The 21,530-nt window shown below is 41.8% G+C and overlaps 1 protein-coding gene across 3 annotated transcripts; it reads right to left on the bottom strand.

The window, feature by feature from the left end:
* Nucleotides 1-192: 192 nt before the first annotated feature.
* LOC119788199 (C-type lectin domain family 4 member G-like) lies at nt 193-20,484 on the bottom strand. Of its 3 annotated transcripts, XM_038292395.1 has the most exons (9): nt 20,360-20,484; nt 12,424-12,501; nt 2,698-2,823; nt 1,513-1,614; nt 1,382-1,470; nt 1,105-1,339; nt 851-1,014; nt 626-738; nt 193-551 (listed from the first exon to the last, which is right to left on the bottom strand). In XM_038292395.1, the coding sequence occupies exons 1-9, from the start codon at nt 20,418-20,420 to the stop codon at nt 419-421; spliced, it is 1,101 nt and encodes a 366-aa protein (XP_038148323.1). In that variant the 5' UTR covers nt 20,421-20,484; the 3' UTR covers nt 193-418. The 3 variants fall into 3 exon arrangements, with proteins under 3 accessions (XP_038148323.1, XP_038148322.1, XP_038148320.1); XM_038292394.1 differs by having other exon boundaries at nt 1,105-1,470; XM_038292392.1 differs by having other exon boundaries at nt 1,105-1,614.
* Nucleotides 20,485-21,530: the final 1,046 nt, after the last annotated feature.

Genomic DNA, 21,530 nt, shown 5'->3' on the forward strand with positions numbered 1-21,530 from the left:
TCGCATATAAATGTGATTTCCAGCCTTTTTAAAGGAGCAATGGAGCAATATGGCAAAAATGTTTATCCATAAAAAGTTACCAACAGGATCTGGAATTACAGCCGACTTTGTTTTATTTTACATTTTTTGTGAATATTTTACTGCAGAGTGTTTTAGTCCATAAACTAAATCCACAGAAGAGCACCTGTTGAAGCAATAAATATTGGAAATCACCTGCAGGGAGATACTTTTCTGGAATCTACCTCAGAGTAATAATAAATACATGTTAAAGTGTAAATCAGTTTTACAGCTAAAATAATTTCAATTGCTAAGTAATAACTACCTTATTTGTACATGAAAATCGTGTTTAACACATGCACTGATTCTAATTTTCTTGAAGGGTATTAAAATAACTTCCAGAAATCTGAATATTTCATCTCTAAACAGATATAGCCTTCTTCCCACAGATCCAGGCGTTTTTCTCATTACAGCTCTTGGAGCTCCATTCATCGCTCTGGTGAGAAGTCACACATTGATCAGTAGCTTCATTAGGAAGTTTCTTTATCCAGGATCTAAGGAAAGATATTTGTCAGATAATGGATGATTTTTCTATTTCATAATAAGTTTAATAAATAATGTCTCTCACTGAATGGTCAGATCACTTCCATTGATCCATTTCCATTTCCCGTCTACAGCTCTGAGGCCAATCCAGTATCCCTTAATATCGTTACCAGTCCAACTTTCGTCTGTAACAAACTTCTGTGGAGAGGGAGATAAAAATATTACATATTTACTTCACTAACATGATCAACAGTTTTTAAAGAAAATGTACTTTTAGTTCACATAATCAGTTTAGCAGCTCTGCCTTTACCTTTTCTGCTTCATCACCAACAACAGCCAGATCTGAACCTTTTCCTCTGCAGTCTTTCTGTGCTTCTTCCCAGGTTTTCCAGTCCTTGGATTCAGCATTATTAATAGCAAAGCAGCTGGAACCATTGTTCATCCATCCTTTTGGACAAGATTTACACTTTCTCTCTGAAGCAACGATCAACAAATACAAATTAGGACTGACTAATATAACCATTATAAAGGGTAATCTTTTAACATTACGAGATCTGAACATACCGTTGTTTTCTCTTGGACAGTAATTATCAATGCTCCACTGAGCTCGACTAACATTCTTCTCATTCCAAGTTTTCTCCATTGTTTCTATTTGTTCTGTGAGGTTCTTGCTCTCTGTCTCCAGCTCCTGATTTTCCTTCTTAACTTGATAAAGTTCTTGTGTCAGGTTTGCATTTTGTTTTGTCAGGTTCTGAACCTTGTTGTTAAGTTTGTTGTTAAGGTTTGTCAGGTTCTGAACCTTGTTGTTAAGTTTGTTGTTAAGGTTTGTTAGGTTCTGAACCGTGTTGTTAAAATCTGAGCTCAGTTTGTCGTTAAGGTTTGTCAGATTTTTTAAATCAGAGCTCAGCTTGTTATTAAGGTTTGTCAGATTTTTAAAATCTGAGCTCAGCTTGTTATTAAGGTTTGTCAGATTGTTTTTTTCTTGTTTCAAGTTGTCATTTTCTCCCAGTAGAATTGTCTGTTCATCTTTCAGCAGTTTCAGCTCCTGTTCAGCCCTCTTCTGAAGAAATATAACTGCAAAACATCAATGTTTACCATATAGTGACAATATAGTTATACGTAAATGCATAATTCACAAATGGTTCATAAAAAACATACATTTTGTTAGACTTTTAAAAATATATTAACTTCATACTACAGCTGAACTGTAAATATTTCTTAGAAAGCTTTTCAATATACTTAAAATACCAGAAATTTCTTACATCTTAAAGTTTTATTTAAAGAAATATGACCCAAATAAAAATATGAAATTTTTGTTTCATGATTCTCCAAATCAAAGTTCAATAATTCAGGTGAGTAAGAACCCTGCCTAGTGTTTCTTCATTCTGTTCACTGGCCCAGGTTATCACCCCTCAGTCTGTGTTGTCCAAATGAAAATAGTTTGAACTAATCTTCATACAAGCTTTTAACTATCTAGACCTTGATTATCCACCTCTGTTCTCAGCTAAGGATTTGTTATTTTGGTTATTGTTTTAAGAACAATAGTAGATGAAGTTAAAGGGCCAATGTCATGAAAAATCAACTTATTTAACCTAAACTGTGCTATAATGCTATTTCTTCAACACCATAATGTCCAATGTGGTATTTTGCTTGATTAATGCATGTCTGAATGATCCTCATAAATTCTCCTCTCTGAGCTGCACCTCCTTGTCTGGAAAAATTACTGGCCTTTTACCGTTTAAGGTGATTATAGAGGACAGTGATTATAGAGGACCAACTCTGACAAAGTCAAAAATAAATATATATATAAAAAATGCTGAATAAATACATAGGCATACAATTACTTGGGCAGAAAAAACATCAAATAGATAAAAATAAGCAGCAGTTATATTCTACAATGAGAAATAAATTCATAAATACATTTAAATGTGCTTATTTCTTTATTTCTCTTTCTAATAATTATCATACTTATTTGAAATCATCTTAATCTTATCTTTATTTTTTATTGATTTTATATGTATTTATTTCTGCCGTATTATATAACTTACATACATTTGGAAGACTTTAAAAAACCTTTATGGTAACTTATGCTGCAGTAAAACACTGAGAAACATACAAAGAACCTTGATTTCTCTTCCTCATATTCCACATACTTACAATAGAGACAGATTCCAATGATGGCCAACACCAAAATTAAACATAGACTCCCGAAGCAACACAGATACTTCTTATACTGGCGATATCTTCTTTCAGCTTTCTTGTCTGAAACAAGTCCTGCAGAGACTAATCAGAAGATATATCACATTAAGTTTCATTATGACAAATCCTGATTACAAGTTTGCTTCAAGTTAAAATACTAGAAAGTGTCATTTGTACAGCACTTTCTTACATCCCCAAGATGGATGTCATTTTTTCTTTTGTTGTACAGAAGTAACACCTTGCTCTGTTTTAGGCTCCGCCTCTAAGATTGGATTCTGCTTCCTGAGTCTCAGCCCAATCAAGATCCCATGCACACTATTTAAGGCCTGTAAGGCTGCACTTCAGGGCCTCTGGGCCATTTATCTGCCATACACCTCAGTGGTTGTTGCAGCATCTAATGATCTGTTAATTTGCTGCCATGTAAACCTGTTTAGATAGTTTTTGTAGAAGAGAGCTTCCTTTTTGTTTAACCCCAGTTTTCTCCTCTTTATGTGCTTGTTCGATAGGTTCTATTGTAGGTTTGTATATTTTGGTTTTAAACTGAGTTAGGTAAATCCACTTTTCTTTTTCTTTTAGGGTTGTTTTGTTTTTTTTATTTTGGCCTGAGCTCTCCCTGAAGCCTTAACCATTTTTTATTTAAAAGAAATTGCAAAATAAACCTATTTAAATGCCTTTTTTGACTCATTGTTTCCTTGTTTAAATTTATGTTGTTCTTTTATACCTCCTAGACCCAGCCAGGTGACATAACAACTTAAAAAAGCAGGTGATGAATTTAAAAATATAGGATTAAAATAGGAAATACAGTACAAGTAAAACTACCACTAAAAAAATGATCACCAGGACGGTAACAAATGTGTGGTTTATTGTTCATATTAAATTAAATTCAATAATTCTTCACGGCTATTAAATGTTGCAATAACTCATAGGGTTTTTTCTTTTTACTTTTTTTGTACAATTGCCTTCACCTTTCAGGCTTTTTCTGGTTCTTCCCTGAGCTCTTGGTATGTCTCCTGTTTTCTTCCTTCCAATGTTTCCATGATTTGAGATGGCCACATCGACAATTATGTCTGCCCTCTGCTAATTCTCAATGATCCTAATGTCTGGTTGGTTGGCCACAACCTTTTTGTCTGTTTGTATCTGGAAGCCCCACATGCACGTGGAACAGGTTTGAGCTAATGCTGGCAATACGGATCAAACTTCTACTCCACTTGTAGAGAGACAATATAGCCTCTAGGATCTCGATCTTCTCCAGTTCCACAAAACACACGTGGACCGGTCGGACAAACTTTAAAGCACCTTTGAGCACCGTGCAGAGATTGTGGAGCTGGTCCAGTGTTCCTCGGCCAGGACATAAACCACAATGCTCCTCCCGAAGCCTTGGATCGAAACTCAGCCGAACTCTCCTTTCCAGCACCCAGGCATATGAGTTCCGTGCATGTTTTAGAGTCTCTATACACCAGTAATGATTAATTGATCACTAAATTAGTTATCGATTATTTCAATTAGCAATTGTTCACAGCTAATCTGCTTAATTATTAATTCTAGTAATTATAATAATTATTATTTATTTTAGTAGCTTCTATTTATTTTAGTAGCTTACAGTTCCCATGTAAGAGGATGGAAGACACACACATACAGTTAGTCACAGTAAGAGAAACAGGACTACACCGAAAAACATGCCAAGCTCCAACATCTAACAACAGAGATGCCAATGGCACTAGCATAGCTGAAAGTTCAATCCAGGATGGAGTCACAGTCGAGTAGCAACAGATCAGAAGAAGCTACTATATAGTTATAAATCAACTATTCCAATTTTGCACCTTTTGTACTGTGTCTGTTCTATCTCTCATCTGATGCAGATTGTGACAGCTGTGTTTTCACGTACAGTGTTCTTCCAATAAATTCCCTACAGCAGAAATAGTTTCTAACAAATAGTCATTCTATTATTGACTGTATTGCTGAAGAGGAATCTCTATTATGTCCTCATTCTGGCAGCTGGTGATTAGTACTTGACTTGTTTTTTTTTTTCTTTGGTTTACTTTTTTTTCCTTTTATGAAGTTACATTTGGTGTTTAGTTTGAGCTGGATGCTGGTCACTTCTGAGTTTTGACGAAATACTTCTCGACTATAAATCTTCAATTGTTTGATAGCTTCGATTAATTTAACATCTACATGCTTTAAGTCACAAACACTGAACAGTGCGAGAAACCTGATCTATATTCAGGAAAAATAGGCTATAGGCTTATAGAAGCATCAGGGCTGAGGTCTTAGTCTGCTGTTAAAAGGGATGTTTTAGTTATAAATATTCAAATATAAAGGCTATTTTAAAGATATTTTTCATTGAAATGTGTTTACACCTGCATTTTACACCTTTGTAACATGATCAGATTGCCAGGAACAAAGGCAAGTGCCAAATGTGAAAAAGAGACGTTTATGTATTTAAATTATTTATGCATTGAAATTTAGCTTCAGTCCTACAGTGATTTAAAAAAAAATTGGATCCACCAAACATCAAATAAATTGGTGGATTAATATCTAAAGGCTATCTTAATACTAGATAAATATATTCCTGCAGTCTAATTGATTTATATTTCATCCTTAAATACTCTAAGCCCTTATTGTTTGGTTAAAGCCCCCCCCCCCCTTCCTCATTTTAGGGCGTTTATAGAATAAATACCCTTAAATGAGGAAGGGTGTTTATTCTATACATTCTCTTAAAGATAAATCAGTTTATTTTTTAGTGAAAGGGGTAGCTGTGAAGTATACATTTTCTGTTGGTACTGTTATTGTAAAAGTAAATACAACTGATCTCCCTCTAAGAGTCTACAGTGTGTCATGGCATGAGTTCATTGACAATATGATGTTGGTATTCTGCTCAAAATACAGACACTTCATTAATGGTGATTCGAGGAGTTTTATTTAAAATACAGCTTTATAAACTACTGTCAATGCAATTTTTAATCTGTGCAGATTCAATAACGCGACCAATAACAGATATGAAATGTTTTGGAGCAGGAGCAAAGTATGAAGTCTCGGAAAAGTTTAGTCATAAGAATGTCCTGGTGAGACCTACCTAAGTGACATATTTGAGAAGCTAAAAGGACTAAATCTGCAGCTTCAAGAAAGAGATAAGCGGCTCCTTCAGCACTGCAAAAATTGGAATTCTATATGAGTAATTTTTGCTTAAATTAAGTGATTTTTTTTCTTGAATTGAGGAGAGGAGTGAGACACTTTGACAATGGAACAAGACAATTTACATTTAGAATAAGAAAAACACAATTGCTTTGTCTTATTTCAAGTGAATATTATCTAATTATCTTATTTAAGGAGTAGGCATGTCATTTCATTGCCACATCATCTTATTTGCCTGCTAAAATTAAGGGTAAATACACTTATTTTAAGAAATGTTGTACTTATTTCTAGATGGTTTTTGCAGTGAGGTCACAGGATCGGCTCTTTCACTCGAAAGCTTCCAGTGTGAATTTATGTATACTCCTGACTATGATACCACCACAATGATTCTATGTATTATGCAGCATATTTCAGCACTGAATAGATTTTTAAAAAAACTTTCCAGTATGAAAAGGGTGCATATGCTTATGCTTATGTTTTTGGCGCCTATCCGTTTCACCAACCCCTCAGTGCACATGGTCCCTAGCTGGGCTTCCCCTATTAAAATATTCTGGCACCTCCACAGGTGAGGACATCAGTCTTAAGATATAAATCAATGTTAAGAAAGCAAACACATTATCACACTAAAATCTTAGCCTTTTCATTTTCTGAACCTTGGCAGCTTTAGTTAAAGTCTTATATCTATTTCGGTGAGTTGGGTTTCTGGTTCAAATTTAAAATGTGTTTCTTTCACTTTGGGTCTGTTTGCAAAAATGTATTGTACTGGTGCTGCCATCTACATACTTCTTTTTACTCAGTATCATAAAGGAAATTGGTGGTATCAAAAATCTTTGGGAGGATTATTTAAGGAACAGAATCTGTTCATTTTCATATAAAAAAATAGAAAATAAAAAAAATAATTGAAAATATATGTTTTTTTTTTTTATTGAAAATGTAACAAATTAGTTGTGATTTAAAATGAAGCTAAGGCGGAAATTCAACTGAAGAAACTCTGATTACTTCCATTCAATCTGAGGCTGATCCGCCTCCGATGCAGCCAACCCGCTTCAAGCCACATCTCCTCGATGCCCAATCATCTTCCAGCATTCTACTTAAAAGCCACTCCAAATCATCTCTAGGCCTGCTCTTCAACAAGCGCAAGATCCGTCGCTCCCATGTCGGACTTTGATTCAGACAAATCAACTTACCTCCAATCCTCTGGCTCGAAGAAGTTCCCGTCTAGCCGCTCTCTCATCTCCGTCCTCCGCATTGCGCTCCAAGGGCATTTTGCCAGGCTCCGACTTATACTCTTATACTCAGCTCAACTTTCTCAGTTAGCCTCCCTTTTGCCTCATTAAGATTCATCTCCTTCCCCCCCTCCATCCGCTCCTCCGTCTGCGCCGAATCAGGTCCCGCCCTTTCCATCCAGGCAGTTCATATATTCCTATGTATTCTAACGTTTCTCCTTGCCTCTGTTTCAATATTATATAAGGGAAATATGTTAATTTAGTTTCACTCATCCTCCCCTCCTGTGAAGTTGAACATCAAGTCGCCTCAGCAGGCGACATTACAGCTGTTTTCAAATCATCCGATCCCCGCTTATCCAAAAACCTCACCATTGGCCAATTTCTGGCAGCGTTCAGCATCTTCCGGGACATTCTTTGCTCAGTTTATCAGACCGCAGGGTCGAGCTAGACAATTATCTCGCATGAATAGCAGATCTTCATATCAAATTCGGCAATCACCTCTTTTATCAATATCTCAATCATTTGCTACTAAAGCAGCTGCAACTTTGGCCCAATCCGGAGTTCGTCTGGTCTGGTCGGTCTCGGACACACATCTTTTAATCATGTTGACCCAGTCCATCCCCTGTTCTGCCTGTCATTCAACCGGTCACCTCAGCGCGTTTTGCCCATCTATACCCTTTAAGTCTAGCACTCAATCTATTCCTCCTCCGTTCTCTTCTACACTTGCCCAGCCCACGGACCGCCGAGGTAGAAATGTCCAGATATTCAATTCCAGACCCATCTGTAATAAGTTTAATGAAAGTACATGCACCTTTCCTAATTGCAGTTTCTCCACATTTGCAGCTTTACTAGGACGCGCATCCCAAGTCTGTCTGTCCCCGCCGTGCTCTGTTCATGAGAAATCGTACCTTCAAACATTAATAGCCCGTCATCTTCTACGCCCATCATTATTTCTGAATTGCCATTTTGTCTTACCCATCATCCCGACCGCACTTTCGTCAACTTCATTCTTACCGGTCTGTCTCAAGGTTTTCATGTTGGAGTCTACAACCCTCCTCCCTCACCCACGTCTCCCCTAAGTTCCAATCCGCTTTAAAAGAACCAGACGTCGTAGATCAGCTGCTTCACAAGAAGTGTCCAAGAGTTTCATGATTGCTCCTTTCAAAACATTCTCTGTTTGCTCCCTTCCGTGTGAGCCCCCTAGTGGTAGCTACCCGCTATATTCCGGGAAAAAGAGGCTCTATTGGACTTATCTGCCCCTCATTCTGGCCGTCACTCCTCCATAAATAGCCTCTTCCCTCTTTCCTCTTCTCTCTTCACTACGCTTCTGTAGACCACGCTATTTCTCTCATTAAGACCACCGGCCAAGGGGCCTGGCTGGCCAAAGCAGACATTTTCGATGCTTTCAAATTATTTTCATTCACCCTTCTCAATGGCACCCGTTCGGAGCTAAATGGAAGTCCCTGTTCTACTTTGCTGTCCGTCTCACCTTCGGCTGCAGGAGCAGTCCTTGTCTGTTTGACAAATCTTAGAAGCTCTGTGTTGGATTCTCCTTAATGTTACTCATTTGCCATGCGTTCTTCATCTCTGGATGATTTCCTACGCATAGATCCTCCCTCCATCAGCCCAGTTCGTCACTCTTTAAACTAAAAGCTCTTTAACCAACTTGGTGTTCCCCTGTCCGAAGAAAAACCATCGGCCCTGTTACAAAATTGTTTTTCTAGGCATAGCTCGATTCAGTGGCCATGATGGCATCCCTGCCCGCAGACAAGCTGTCTCGGATTCGTGTGATTTCTCAGTCTTATAGCTCTGCATCAATTATTTCCAAACGTCAGTTGCTTCTTTGCTTGGTCACCTTAATTTTGCTGTGAGCATCATTCCACAAGGTCGTTCCTTCATTTCCCGACTGCTTGACCTAGCTTACTCTGTTCCCTCTCTCTTAGATTAGGTTTCTCTGGACAAAGGTTGCCGTTCCGATCTTTCCTTCTGGGCTAGACTTCTTTGTAAATGGAACGGCAAATCATTTTCTATGATGACATCATTCAAACGCTGACACGCTCCAATTTTTCATGGATGCTGCCCCATCCGTAGGTTTTGGGGGGGTTCTTTCAGGACAGGTGTTTGCTGGTTCGTGGCCTCCCTCTTTTACTAGTTCTCAGTCATCTGCGCTATGCGAGGTTTACCCTACTGTATAGCCGTAGCCTACCGTCTGTGGGGCCCGCTTTTGAGGAGAAAGCACATATCCGCTTCTGCGACATGGCAGTCATTGACGCCATCTATAAGGTCACCCCTCCTCTCATCTCTCACGCCATTCATTAGAGGCATAACTTGGCAAGCAGTCACTAACAACTTCATCATCTCTGCTCGACACGTTCCAGGTCTTTTTAACCATTCTGCTGATGCTCTTTCTCGTTTTAAATTTCAGACCTTCCATCATGTTCGTCCTTCTGCCGATCTCCTTCCGACCCCGTTCCTCCGCTAGAAGAACTCATCCTCAACTAACCCACTTTCTTCGTTCGTACTTACTTTCCTCCAGTTTCTACATAAATCAGGTTTAGCTTCACTTCAACTAAAAGTCGTTTCGATCCTTCCCGACATTCCTCTTTCGGATCTTTGTTTCCACATCGATCATTACAAATATCTTGAATCATTCTAAAGGGAAAGGCCGTTGTTCTATTTCTATCACACATACAGATGGCCCCTTTTGCCGTTTATCACCATGTTTAATTTGTCCAAAAACGCCAAAAGTTTTTCCCTCATTTCAAAGCCCCTTTTTGCCACGCCCGAGGGTTCTCCCGCGTCACCACGCTGGTTCCAAGATCATCTCAGAATACTATTAGAATCCTGTGGCTTTTCATCCAGTCATTATTCCAGCCACTCATTTAGGATAGGGGCAGCCACAAAGCAGCTGCTCGTGGTGTCTCCGTGGCTTCTCTCCAGCAGTCGGGCCGACAGACTTTTTCAGCCTATAAATCCTATATCTGCCCTTAACACTCTTCAATCTTAGCAGCCCAACGCTCTCTCTGTCTGTAAGGTAAGCTAACTTCGAATACTGGTGGTGGTTTAAAATATATTCTCATCCTTGCTAAATCATTGCTCCCTGCCACGCACCCTGCCATGCTCCCTGCGTGTTCCCTGCCATGCTTCCCGCTATGCTCCCCGTGAGTCATGTTCCCTGCCATGCGCCCTTGCCACGCTCCCTGCCATGCTCCCCATGTGATCCCTGCCACTTTACCTGCCTGCCATGCTCCCTGTGTGTTCCCTGCCATGCTCCCTGCTATGCTCCCTGTGGTCCCCTGCCTTGTTCCCTGCCATACTCCCTGAGTGTTCCCTGCCATGCTCCCTGCTATGCTCCCTGTGGTCCCCTGCCTTGTTCCCTGCCATGCTCCCTGTGTGTTCCCTGCCATGCTCCCTGCTATGCTCCCTGTGGTCCCCGGCCTTGTTCCCTGCCATGCTCCCTGTGTGTTCCCTGCCATGCTCCCTGCTATGCTCCCTGTGGTCCCCGGCCTTGTTCCCTGCCATGCTCCCTGCTAGGCTCCCTGTGGTCCCTGGCCTTGTTCCCTGCCATGCTCCCTGCCTGCTCCCTGTGTGTTCCCAGCCATGCTTCCTGCCTGCTCCCTGTGTGTTCCCTGCCATGCTCCCTGTGGTCCCATGCCTTGTTCCCTGCCTCGTTCCCTGCCATGCTCCCCGTGTGTTCCCTGCAAAGCTCCCGTGGTCCCCTGCCATGTCCCTGCCATAATTCCTGCCATGCTTCCTGCCCTGCCACCTACAATGCTCCCTTCTATGCTCCCTGCCATGCTCCCTACCTTGCTCTGCATATTCCCTGCATGTCCCCTACATGCCCTGTCATGTTCCTCACCACATCCCCTGTCGTTTCCTGCCTTGCTTTCTGCTATGCTCCCCGCAATGTTTCCTATGCTTCCTGCTATGCACCCTGCTAAGCGTTCTGCAAGCTCCTTTATTTTCTCTCTACATTGCTCACTGCTATGATCCCTGTCATGATTATTCATTTATCACGTGTATCAGCCTGTGCATAATGAAGTCCTTCTGTACTCATCCTTCTCCCTCTACTTTCTGCATATGCTGGCGCTCAGGCCTGAACCTCGGCAATTTTTTGGGGGGAAATATCCTTATTCTCATACATCAGTTTATCTGCATTAAAGTGTAAATCAGCGTTTATGTTTCCTGCCGAGGCCTGAGCGCCAAAGTTCAAACTATTGTATCAATAAACTCTTCTAATTGCATCTTTCTCTCTCTGTGAGTTTTTCAGATTGAAATGAAGCTATGGCGGAAATTCAACTGAAGAAACTCTGATTACTTCCATTCAATCTGAGGCTGATCGGCCTCCGATGCAGCCAACCCGCTTCAAGCCACATCTCCTCGATGCCCCATCATCTTCCAGCACTCTACTTAAAAGCCACTCCAAATCATCTCTAGGCCTGCTCTTCAACAAGCGCAAGATCCGTCGCTCCCATGTCGGACTTTGATTCAGACAACCCACCTCCATGCCCTTCTCCACCATTGTAGTAAGCTCATCCGACTCCTCCTCGATGCTCCTTCAACCTCACCTCCAGTGTGTACTCCCTCCAGACTTTCATGGAGTTCCCTGTCACTTTAAACGGTCCGGCAGAAGACCGCCACGTTGAGCCTGGTTCTGCCAGAGATTTCTTCCCAAAGGGGAGTTTTTTTCTCTCCACAGTCGCTTCATGCTTGCTCTTCATGGACAGTTCATGGACAGTTTTATGCAAACTTTGTTCATTCCGTGACATCTAACTCAAGCATCACCCTGTATACTAGCCTCTATGGATTAACCAAACTTCATCTGTCTAAACTCCACCACCAGTTTCAGGCCCGGGGGAAATATCCTTATTCTCATACATCAGTTTATCTGCATTAAAGTATAAATCAGCGTTTATGTTTCCTGCCGAGGCCTGAGTGCCAAAGTTCAAACTATTGTATCAATAAACTCTTCTAATTGCATCTTTCTCTCTCTGTGAGTTTTTCAGATTGAAATAGCGATGTTGCTTTAATCACTCAAAATCTCACTCTATGCTCATATTAAAAGTCGGGAGCCCTGCTAATAAAATACAGTTTCTTTCTCAGGTTGGTTCCAACCTCTAAGTGACAAAAGTAGACATGAGTGCACAGAAACCGGACCATTCACGAGTAGAAGAGAATCTACAGGGGATAAAAAAAAAGTCACAAACTCTTAGAAAGAACATTAACTCATGCTTGTGACCAATTGTCCCAGTTTGTTTTAATATTATAGGAATAGCATAGTTTATAGATACTGTAAGCAAAAACTTTTTATATCTGTACAACTTACCATTTGTGTTAGGTGTTTGCGGAGCCGTTTGATTTCGGATCTTCACTTCAGAATACACAACATCTTCCTCAATTTTAGCTAAAAAAAGCAAATGTTCAAAAGTTTATTTGTTGATTTTGTTAAATTTATAAATTACAAATGTTTTGCTTAATTCTTAATAATGGTTTTTCTGTTTTGGTTTGTACTGAGAGTATATGTCATTGTCATTACTTCAGACAGGTAATCAAGATACCCAAAAACAAAAAGGGGGAAGTGACTCACAGGAAACAAAGCTACAAAGTTTTGCATTTTATTAAGTATTAAGCAATAAATCCAAATTGAAAGCAACATACTGTACATAGCAAAAGCTGATTAAAAATAAATGTATATACAGAAAAAAGTAGGAAAGAAAACGATGGAATGTAGACCCTTTCAGGTTCTAGAAGCAAAAACTTTTTTTATAGGGAGTTTATAGGGACCATGGAACAAACTATTGCTCGGCCTTAAAGTGAGTCTGGCAAATTGTCTGTCACCTTTAGAGAAGGGAGCAATGCTTCGCTAACAGCTCTTTTAGTTTTAGAAAGCTGGTGGGCTTTATCGAGGACATGTCAGACAGCGGGAGAAACACTTTGTGGGTCTCTTCAATGCTTTCTATCCTGGAAGCTGAAACTGGGCACCTGGGGCTTGTTCATCAACCAGCCTGAAGTCACTTAGGTGGTCAGAAAACTCTGCATTAGCAAAGATTCGGGTGCTGAGATCTGCCCTGACTACCTTAATCATGTAGTTGTTGTTGGGCTGCTGTGGCTGACACGCCTCTTCAGCATTGCATGGTGGTTGGGGACAATGCTCTTGGACTCGGGTACTAGTTCCCCTAAGTTACCAGAGGGTGCGTTCTCATTTAACTCATATCTCAGCCTCCTCGGAAAGCCCTATTACAGGGTTCTAGGGAGGATAGTAATGCTGTTTATCTTGAGGGGTCATAGAAGTTTGCCTACATGTGTTTTGTGGCTCAGCGGAAAGTAAAACTTGCTTACAATAATGTGTGCTTTTATATTCAGTTTAGTTTTTATTCTTGCCATGGTCTGAAAGTACCCAATTATTGCCTCATCAACTGTAGATTTAATTTCCCATTTTTGTACTCTATTGTGAGCCTATATTAGGGCATTTACCAAAAAGACGACTTGTTAACAAAGTGACTTATATAATACGTATATAAGCTGAGATGACTCATATCTGGACAACCTCATTCTATGGGCTTAGTAGAGGAATTAGTAATAACTGTTGGGAGCTGGAGAAATACACCTTTTCTCCAGCAGAGTCCGCCCTGGATCCTCCCTGCTGAGCTGCTCTGCACACCTGCAGCTGATGATCTCATCTGGAGGACCTGGACTACTTAAGCTGCCTTCAGACCTTGCCTCGACGCCGCAGTGTCTTAATCAGTTGGTTAGCACTTAAGCCATAGATCCCTAGTGAACCAAGTCCCCTTTGAGTCCAACCTGGATTCTAACCCTTTTGTCTCTGCTTCCAGGTTTCCTGTTCTTTCTCCTGAGAAGCTCTGGAAGAGCTTAACCTGCCGAGCCAGCCCTCCGAGCCAAACCTGAAGACTCACTCTCTGGATTTCCTAGCAGCTCTGGATACCAAGCTGGAAACACAAGCCAAGGTCAAAACAGCCTTTAGAAGTAAGACGCTGAAACAGCTTAAGGACTCTGCCAACCCAAGCTTTCTCCGGACCCAACAGTTCCGCTCCCAAAGCCTCCTCTACGTTCATCAAGGTACAAACCTGAACACAATCAGTCAAGTCTCAACCAAGCCTTCGCTAACCAAACTGTCTTTCTCACAGACGCCAGTGAACCGGTCCCAGCCCAGAACCATTGCATCAGTCTTTATTATATGTGTGAACTTGCCAATAAACTCTGTTAAACTTTCCATCCGTGTCGTCAGTGTTCTGCATATTGGGCCTCCCTAATACCCATCATGACAGAACACTGCGGCCAAACTCAAGGCCCAGCAGAACATCTCCGTCAACTTTTGGAGGAGCGGGATGCCCAAATCCACAGACAAGTTCAAGCTCTGAGTGAGTTAAACTCCCGCATAGAATTCCAAGACCATGTAGTCCGAAACTTCTCCAGTCGTTTAAACAATGCTAACGCTCCAGTAACCCAACCATTTCCGGGTCCTGTTCCTCCGCCGAGGTCACCGGCTGTGACGTCATCCGAGTTCCGCCCAAGTCTCCCAGAGAAGTTTTCTGGTAACGTAACTGATTGTAAGGGATTTTTATTTCAATGTCGTCTCATTTTTCAGAACTCTCCTGCCAGTTTTCCCACGGACCACAAGAAAATAACGTTTATCCTTTCCCAGTTAACAGGAAGAGCTCTGGCTTGGGCTCAAGCCAGATTTGCCTCAGATGAAAGCTTAAGCTGTCACTATTCAGATTTCGTTTCTGAATTTTCCCAGGTATTCAACCAAGACACTGACCAAACCCTTGATTCTCGAGCACTGCTTCATTTAAAACAGGGAAATTCTTCTGTGGCCGAATTTTCTATAAATTTCCGGGTTAAAGCAGCTGCTTCCGGATGGAACCAGGGTGCATTAAAGAGTGCTTATTTCGAGGCATTAAACGAAAATATTAAGGATGAGTTGGCTACCCGTGATGAACCGGCTACACTCGAAGAACTAATCCAATTAACTATAAAACTGGACAACCGGATTCGGGCCAGAAACAGCCGCAAACATAAGAGTTTGGCGTTATTTTCCTCTGCCCCCGCCTCTAATAACGTGACTGTTGTTTCTGCCCCCACAGAACAGTTATCCAGACCAAAGCCAAGGAGCCAGCCTCTCCCTTTGCCTGTTCAGGCTACTCATCCTGGAGAAACTGAGATTGAGCCGATGCAGGTTGGACACACAAGGTTGTCTCCTGAGGAAAGGCAAAGCAGATTTTTGGGCAGACTTTGCATTTATTGTGGTGAGAGTGGACACGTCATTGCTTCCTGTCCAGAAAGATCAAAAGCCGGGGCCCGTCAGAGGTTTTGAGGAGTCTGACGGGCCATGAAGAAAATGAAAAACCTCCTCGTCTTTTGCTTCCTGCCACGTTGTTTTTCCTCGACCAGAGCCTCTCTCTTTCAGCCTTCATTGATTCTGGATGTGAACGTAATTTAATAGACTCTGATCTCGTCCAACAGCACCAAATTGCTACAGTTCCTTTAACCCAGCCTCTCAGAGTCTCTGCGATTGATGGGAAAAAACTTCATCAAGTCACCCACCAAACTCAACCCCTTGAACTTCTAATCTCAGGAAACCATCGAGAGTCCATAACCTTCTTTGTTTTTTCATCCGCATGTTCCCCACTGGTACTGGGTTATGAATGGCTGGAGAAGCATAATCCCCATATTAATTGGGCCGATCGTCATGTGGAGTCCTGGTCCACATTGTGTCACGAGACCTGCCTCCGTTCTGCAGCTCCCGCTTTGGGGGCCCCTAGAGGTGGGGGGGAGATGGACGTCCCTGACCTTACTCCGGTACCCCCTGATTACCATGATTTGGCTCCTGTTTTCAGTAAGGTCAGTGCTTCGTCCCTTCCACCACACAGACCATACGACTGTGCCATCGAGTTATTACCCGGTGCTCCGTTACCCAGCAGTAGACTTTATAACATTTCCAAACCAGAACGTGAAACAATGGAAAAATACATTAACGAGTCGCTAGCTGCAGGAATTATTCGCCCTTCTTCATCCCCATTGGGCGCAGGATTTTTCTTTGTTGGAAAAAAGGATGGTTCTTTGAGACCCTGTATAGATTATAGAGGCCTGAACCAAATCACTATCAAAAACAAATATCCTCTTCCTCTTCTCGCCTCAGCCTTTGAGCCTGTACAAGGAGCTACCGTTTTCACAAAGCTCGATTTAAGAAATGCCTATCATCTCCTTAGGATACGTGAAGGAGATGAATGGAAAACGGCATTTAAGACTCCTTTGGGCCAGTTCGAGTATTTGGTCATGCCTTTCGGCTTAACAAATGCCCCCGCATGTTTTCAGGCCCTAGTGAACGACGTCCTCAGAGACTTTCTCAATGTGTTTGTATTCGTATACATTGATGATATCCTGATCTACTCCAAGAATCTATCTGAACATAAGAGACATGTCCGCCTGGTTCTTCAGAGACTTCTAGAGAATAAACTTTTTGTAAAGGCTGAAAAATGTGAGTTTCACCAATCTTCAGTTACCTTTTTGGGGTTTGAGCTCGAGGGCGGGCAGGTTAAGCCTTCTGAAGAAAAGATAAAAGCTGTTTTAGAATGGCCCGTTCCAGAAAGCCGTAAGCAGCTACAAAGATTTTTGGGCTTCGCTAATTTCTACCGGAGGTTCATCAGAAATTATAGCCAAACCGCCCTCCCATTAACTGCATTAACTTCTTCCAAGAGAGTTTTTCGATGGTCCCCCGAGGCACAAGCAGCTTTTGACAAACTCAAAACCTTATTTTCCAGAGCTCCAGTCCTAATCCAACCAGATCCATCTAAGCAATTTATCCTAGAGGTTGATGCTTCTGACTCCGGTGTAGGGGCAGTTTTGTCTCAGAAACTCGACTCTGATCAACGAATCCATCCCTGTGCCTTCTTTTCCCGTAAACTCTCTCCCGCTGAACACAACTACGACGTTGGGGACCGAGAACTTTTGGCCATTAGGTTGGCTTTGGAAGAGTGGAGACACTGGCTCGAAGGAGCAGAGCATCCAGTCCTGGTGTGGACTGACCACAAGAATCTCGCCTACATCCAGTCCGCTAAACAAGCTACTCCTTGACAGTCAAGGTGGTCTCTCTTCTTTTCACGTTTTAATCTCATTATCTCCTACAGACCTGGATCTAAGAACACCAAGCCCGATTCTCTCTCTCGTCTCTACGCTGTGGATCAACCTGAGTCACCCCAACCTGTCCTCCCTGCCTCATGTACCGTTGGAATGGTCACTTGGGAGATAACAGATTTAATCAACGCTGCCCTGGCCACAGAACCTGACCCAGGTAATGGACCACCTAACCGTACCTATGTCCCCTCGTCTGTTAGGTCTCGTCTCATTCATTGGATGCACTCGGCAAGATTCTCTGCTCATCCGGGAGTGAGCCGAACAGTTTCACTGATCTCAAGACGGTTTTGGTGGCCCACTTTGCATCGAGATGTAAAGGAATATGTGTCTGCCTGCTCCAACTGTGCACGGAACAAAGCCTCTCATCAGCCACCCTCCGGTTTGCTGCAACCGCTCCCTGTGCCCTCACGTCCTTGGTCCCATATTGCCATCGATTTCGTCACTGGTCTCCCAGAGTCTCGAGGTATGTCAACTATTTTAACCATCGTAGATCGTTTCTCCAAATCTCGTCATCTGATCCCTCTCAGAAAGCTTCCTACGGCCTATCAAACCGCCCAGTTGCTGATCAAGCACGTCTTTCGCCTCCATGGTATTCCCCAGGACATCCTCTCAGATCGTGGTCCCCAATTTGTCTCACAGGTTTGGAAGGCCTTCTGTTCTGCTCTAAATTGTAAAGTGTCACTAACTTCTGGCTATCATCCCCAGTCAAATGGTCAAACTGAGAGGATGAACCAACACCTCGAATCCACCCTCCGCTGTCTCACCTCCAATAATCCCACCGATTGGAGTCAATATCTCACCTGGATAGAATACGCCCATAACTCACTCAAGTCTGCATCTACTGGTCAGTCTCCCTTCCAAGTTAGCCTCGGCTACCAACCACCTCTCTTCCCTGCTGACGAGAGAGAGATATCGGTGAAGAATGTCAATCACCACATCCGTCGTTGCCAGCGTGTTTGGAGAGAGACCATCAAAGCACTCAACCGTTCCTCTGAGTCCTCTAAGAGGTTCACTGACCCCAAGAGACGTCCAGCCCCTGAGTACAAGGTCGGCCAGGAGGTCTGGCTGTCCACCCGGGGACATTTCCGGGACATCCCCTTGAGGGGGATGTCCCGCAAATTATCCCCGAGATTCATCGGCCCATACAAGATCACTCGAGTCATCAACCCCTCCGCCGTCCGTCTTCAACTTCCCCCGACACTCAGGATTCACCCTACCTTCCACGTCTCCCAGGTTAAACCAGTCATCTCTAGTCCCATTTGCCCTCCATCCGACTCCCCTCCACCCGCCCTGGAAGTCGATGGACATCCGGCCTTCACCGTTCGCCGGATCGTGGACTCCCGTCGGCGAGGTCGCGGTTGGCAGTACCTCGTCGACTGGGAGGGCTACGGTCCGGAGGACCGACAATGGGTTCCTGGTTCATACATCCTCGACCCTTCTCTCATCGAGGAGTATGAGCGTTCCCTCCCGTCTACCTCTTCTGCACCGCCAAGGGGCGGTCGTTGAGGGGGGGGTACTGTTGGGAGCTGGAGAAAAACACCTTTTCTCCAGCAGAGTCCGCCCTGGATCCTCCCTGCTGAGCTGCTCTGCACACCTGCAGCTGATGATATCATCTGGAGGACCTGGACTACTTAAGCTGCCTTCAGACCTTGCCTCGACGCCGCAGTGTCTTAATCAGTTGGTTAGCACTTAAGCCATAGATCCCTAGTGAACCAAGTCCCCTTTGAGTCCAACCTGGATTCTAACCCTTTTGTCTCTGCTTCCAGGTTTCCTGTTCTTTCTCCTGAGAAGCTCTGGAAGAGCTTAACCTGCCGAGCCAGCCCTCCGAGCCAAACCTGAAGACTCACTCTCTGGATTTCCTAGCAGCTCTGGATACCGAGCTGAAAACACAAGCCAAGGTCAAAACAGCCTTTAGAAGTAAGACGCTGAAACAGCTTAAGGACTCTGCCAACCCAAGCTTTCTCCGGACCCAACAGTTCCGCTCCCAAACCCTCCTCTACGTTCATCAAGGTACAAACCTGAACACAATCAGTCAAGTCTCAACCAAGCCTTCGCTAACCAAACTGTCTTTCTCACAGACGCCAGTGAACCGGTCCCAGCCCAGAACCATTGCATCAGTCTTTATTATATGTGTGAACTTGCCAATAAACTCTGTTAAACTTTCCATCCGTGTCGTCAGTGTTCTGCATATTGGGCCTCCCTGATACCCATCATGACAATAACTATAACAAAGAACATTAATTTTCATCAGATGAAAGAGGAAATTAAGGAAATGAAGAAATATTCAGGAGAGTTTGATATATATATATATATATATATATATATATATATATATATATATATATATATATATATATATATATATATATATATATATATATATATATATATATATATATATATATAATAAGGAGAACTAAAGCAAGCAATAATTAAAATAATTTAAAGGGAATCTAACTTAGATGGGGATAAACATGAAAGAATTCTACAATTTCAAAATCCTTTCTTCCCAGAGTAACAACATTTCATTCATATTCACTCTGATTTTATGTCTTATAGCAAAAACATACAAAACTATATTCCGTTGTCCGTTTCATAACAAACATAGAGGTTTGAAAAGGAGCATATTCAACCATTACGGGAGACTTTTAATCACTGTGATCAGTGTCTTAGTAGAATCCTAGGTCCGAGAAACTGTCTGCAACATATTTCAACTAAATTAAAAAAATTCCTTTGACATGAACAATAATATGGACACTTCTATTTAAGGATTGTTAATTCTCATATGTTGATGGTATCACGGTCAATAGTCAAATCTCCATGCAGAAGTTTTACTTGAGATACACCAATGCTGCCCTGCGCTCCGTGCATTTGCTTATATTGTAACATAAAATAAAATTATGAGTCGTAACAAAAACAAAAAACATTAAATTCTGTTAAGCATTTTTTTCCCCAGTGACACAAACAGCTTAACAAAAGCTCACTAATCTTTTTTTTGTTTTTCTGTACTGGAGAAATTCTCAGTCCACAGCTTTTATTATAATATAAATCCACAGACAGCTTCATGTTAGTCGTAGGAGTGTTATAAAACATCGACACAAACTTACCTCTCGGCGGCCTCTTGCTTTTAATCACTACTGATGCGTACTGAACCTCGTCCTCTTCCATACCTGCAGTCCAACCGTTAAAGAGTGTGACGATTCAGCAAATGTACCACAATGCTGATCTAAACAGCATTTTTGAAGAAGTATGCATTTCCTGAATAAGTTTTATGCTCTGGTTGTTTGGAACTTCTGCTTTTTAAAACCCAGACAATTCATTTACATTTCCATCTTATAGAAAAAGCGTCACGCCACAAAGCTCTGTTATTTGGTGATTATATTAAAACAGTCAAACAGTGATTTAATTCATAGAACTTTTAAAGGGTTCATTAAACCATTGTTTGTGAAAGATTAATTTTGAATAGTGATGCTATTTAAGTCGATTTTAAAACTTCTGGTCTCCGAAGAGGAAGATGTTTGTCACTCAATTATTAGTTTCACACAGTGCATGACAAAATGTTTCGTATCTGATCTTAACTTAAAAGTCTACAAACTGATAGCAAAAAAAAAATCAATGATCAATAGGATAAACAGGAACAATCATACTTTTTGGTCTTTAATTCCTTCAGCTTTAATCCTCTGCATACAAACAGTTTATATTATCTGTGCTGTCACTGTTGGATCATACACATCGCTCTAAAAAAATACTGACTTACAAAACTATAAGGGATGGCCAAGTCTGCATCCAGAATTTGAATCTGGGTGCCCATCAAGTAACCTTGCATGATGATTATCAGAAAATCTGACAAGCATTAGCTTTTTATTGCCTATACTCTTGTGTTGTTTGTGAATTGAGTCTTGTTCCGAAATGTTTTCTAAAGCAGGTTCTATTCTGAAAATTGGGGCAAAATTTTGCACATGACCACTGTTTAATTACAAAGCATCAGACTGAGCAACCAGACTTTCACCCAGTGATTTCTGAAAATGTTTTGAGTAAGGTTGTGATCTTCGATAAAAAAAAAGAAAATAAATACGTTAATTAAATGTTGCAGTAGGGTTTTTGTGTTTTCCTCATCGAGTTGTTGTAAGTGTTGATAGTTGTAGTTGTATCACTCTGTCTTGCACCAGGTCTGGAAAAGCATCTTAGGCTGCTCACTGTCGTCCATAACCTTCTTCACTTTATGAAGATTTCCTCTTTGTTAAATCATCTCCAGAGATTCTAGAGGACTATCTAGAA

The sequence above is a fragment of the Cyprinodon tularosa genome, unplaced genomic scaffold, assembly GCF_016077235.1.
Source record: "Cyprinodon tularosa strain WSP-4 unplaced genomic scaffold, ASM1607723v1 ctg311, whole genome shotgun sequence".
NCBI classification, from domain to species: domain Eukaryota; kingdom Metazoa; phylum Chordata; class Actinopteri; order Cyprinodontiformes; family Cyprinodontidae; genus Cyprinodon; species Cyprinodon tularosa.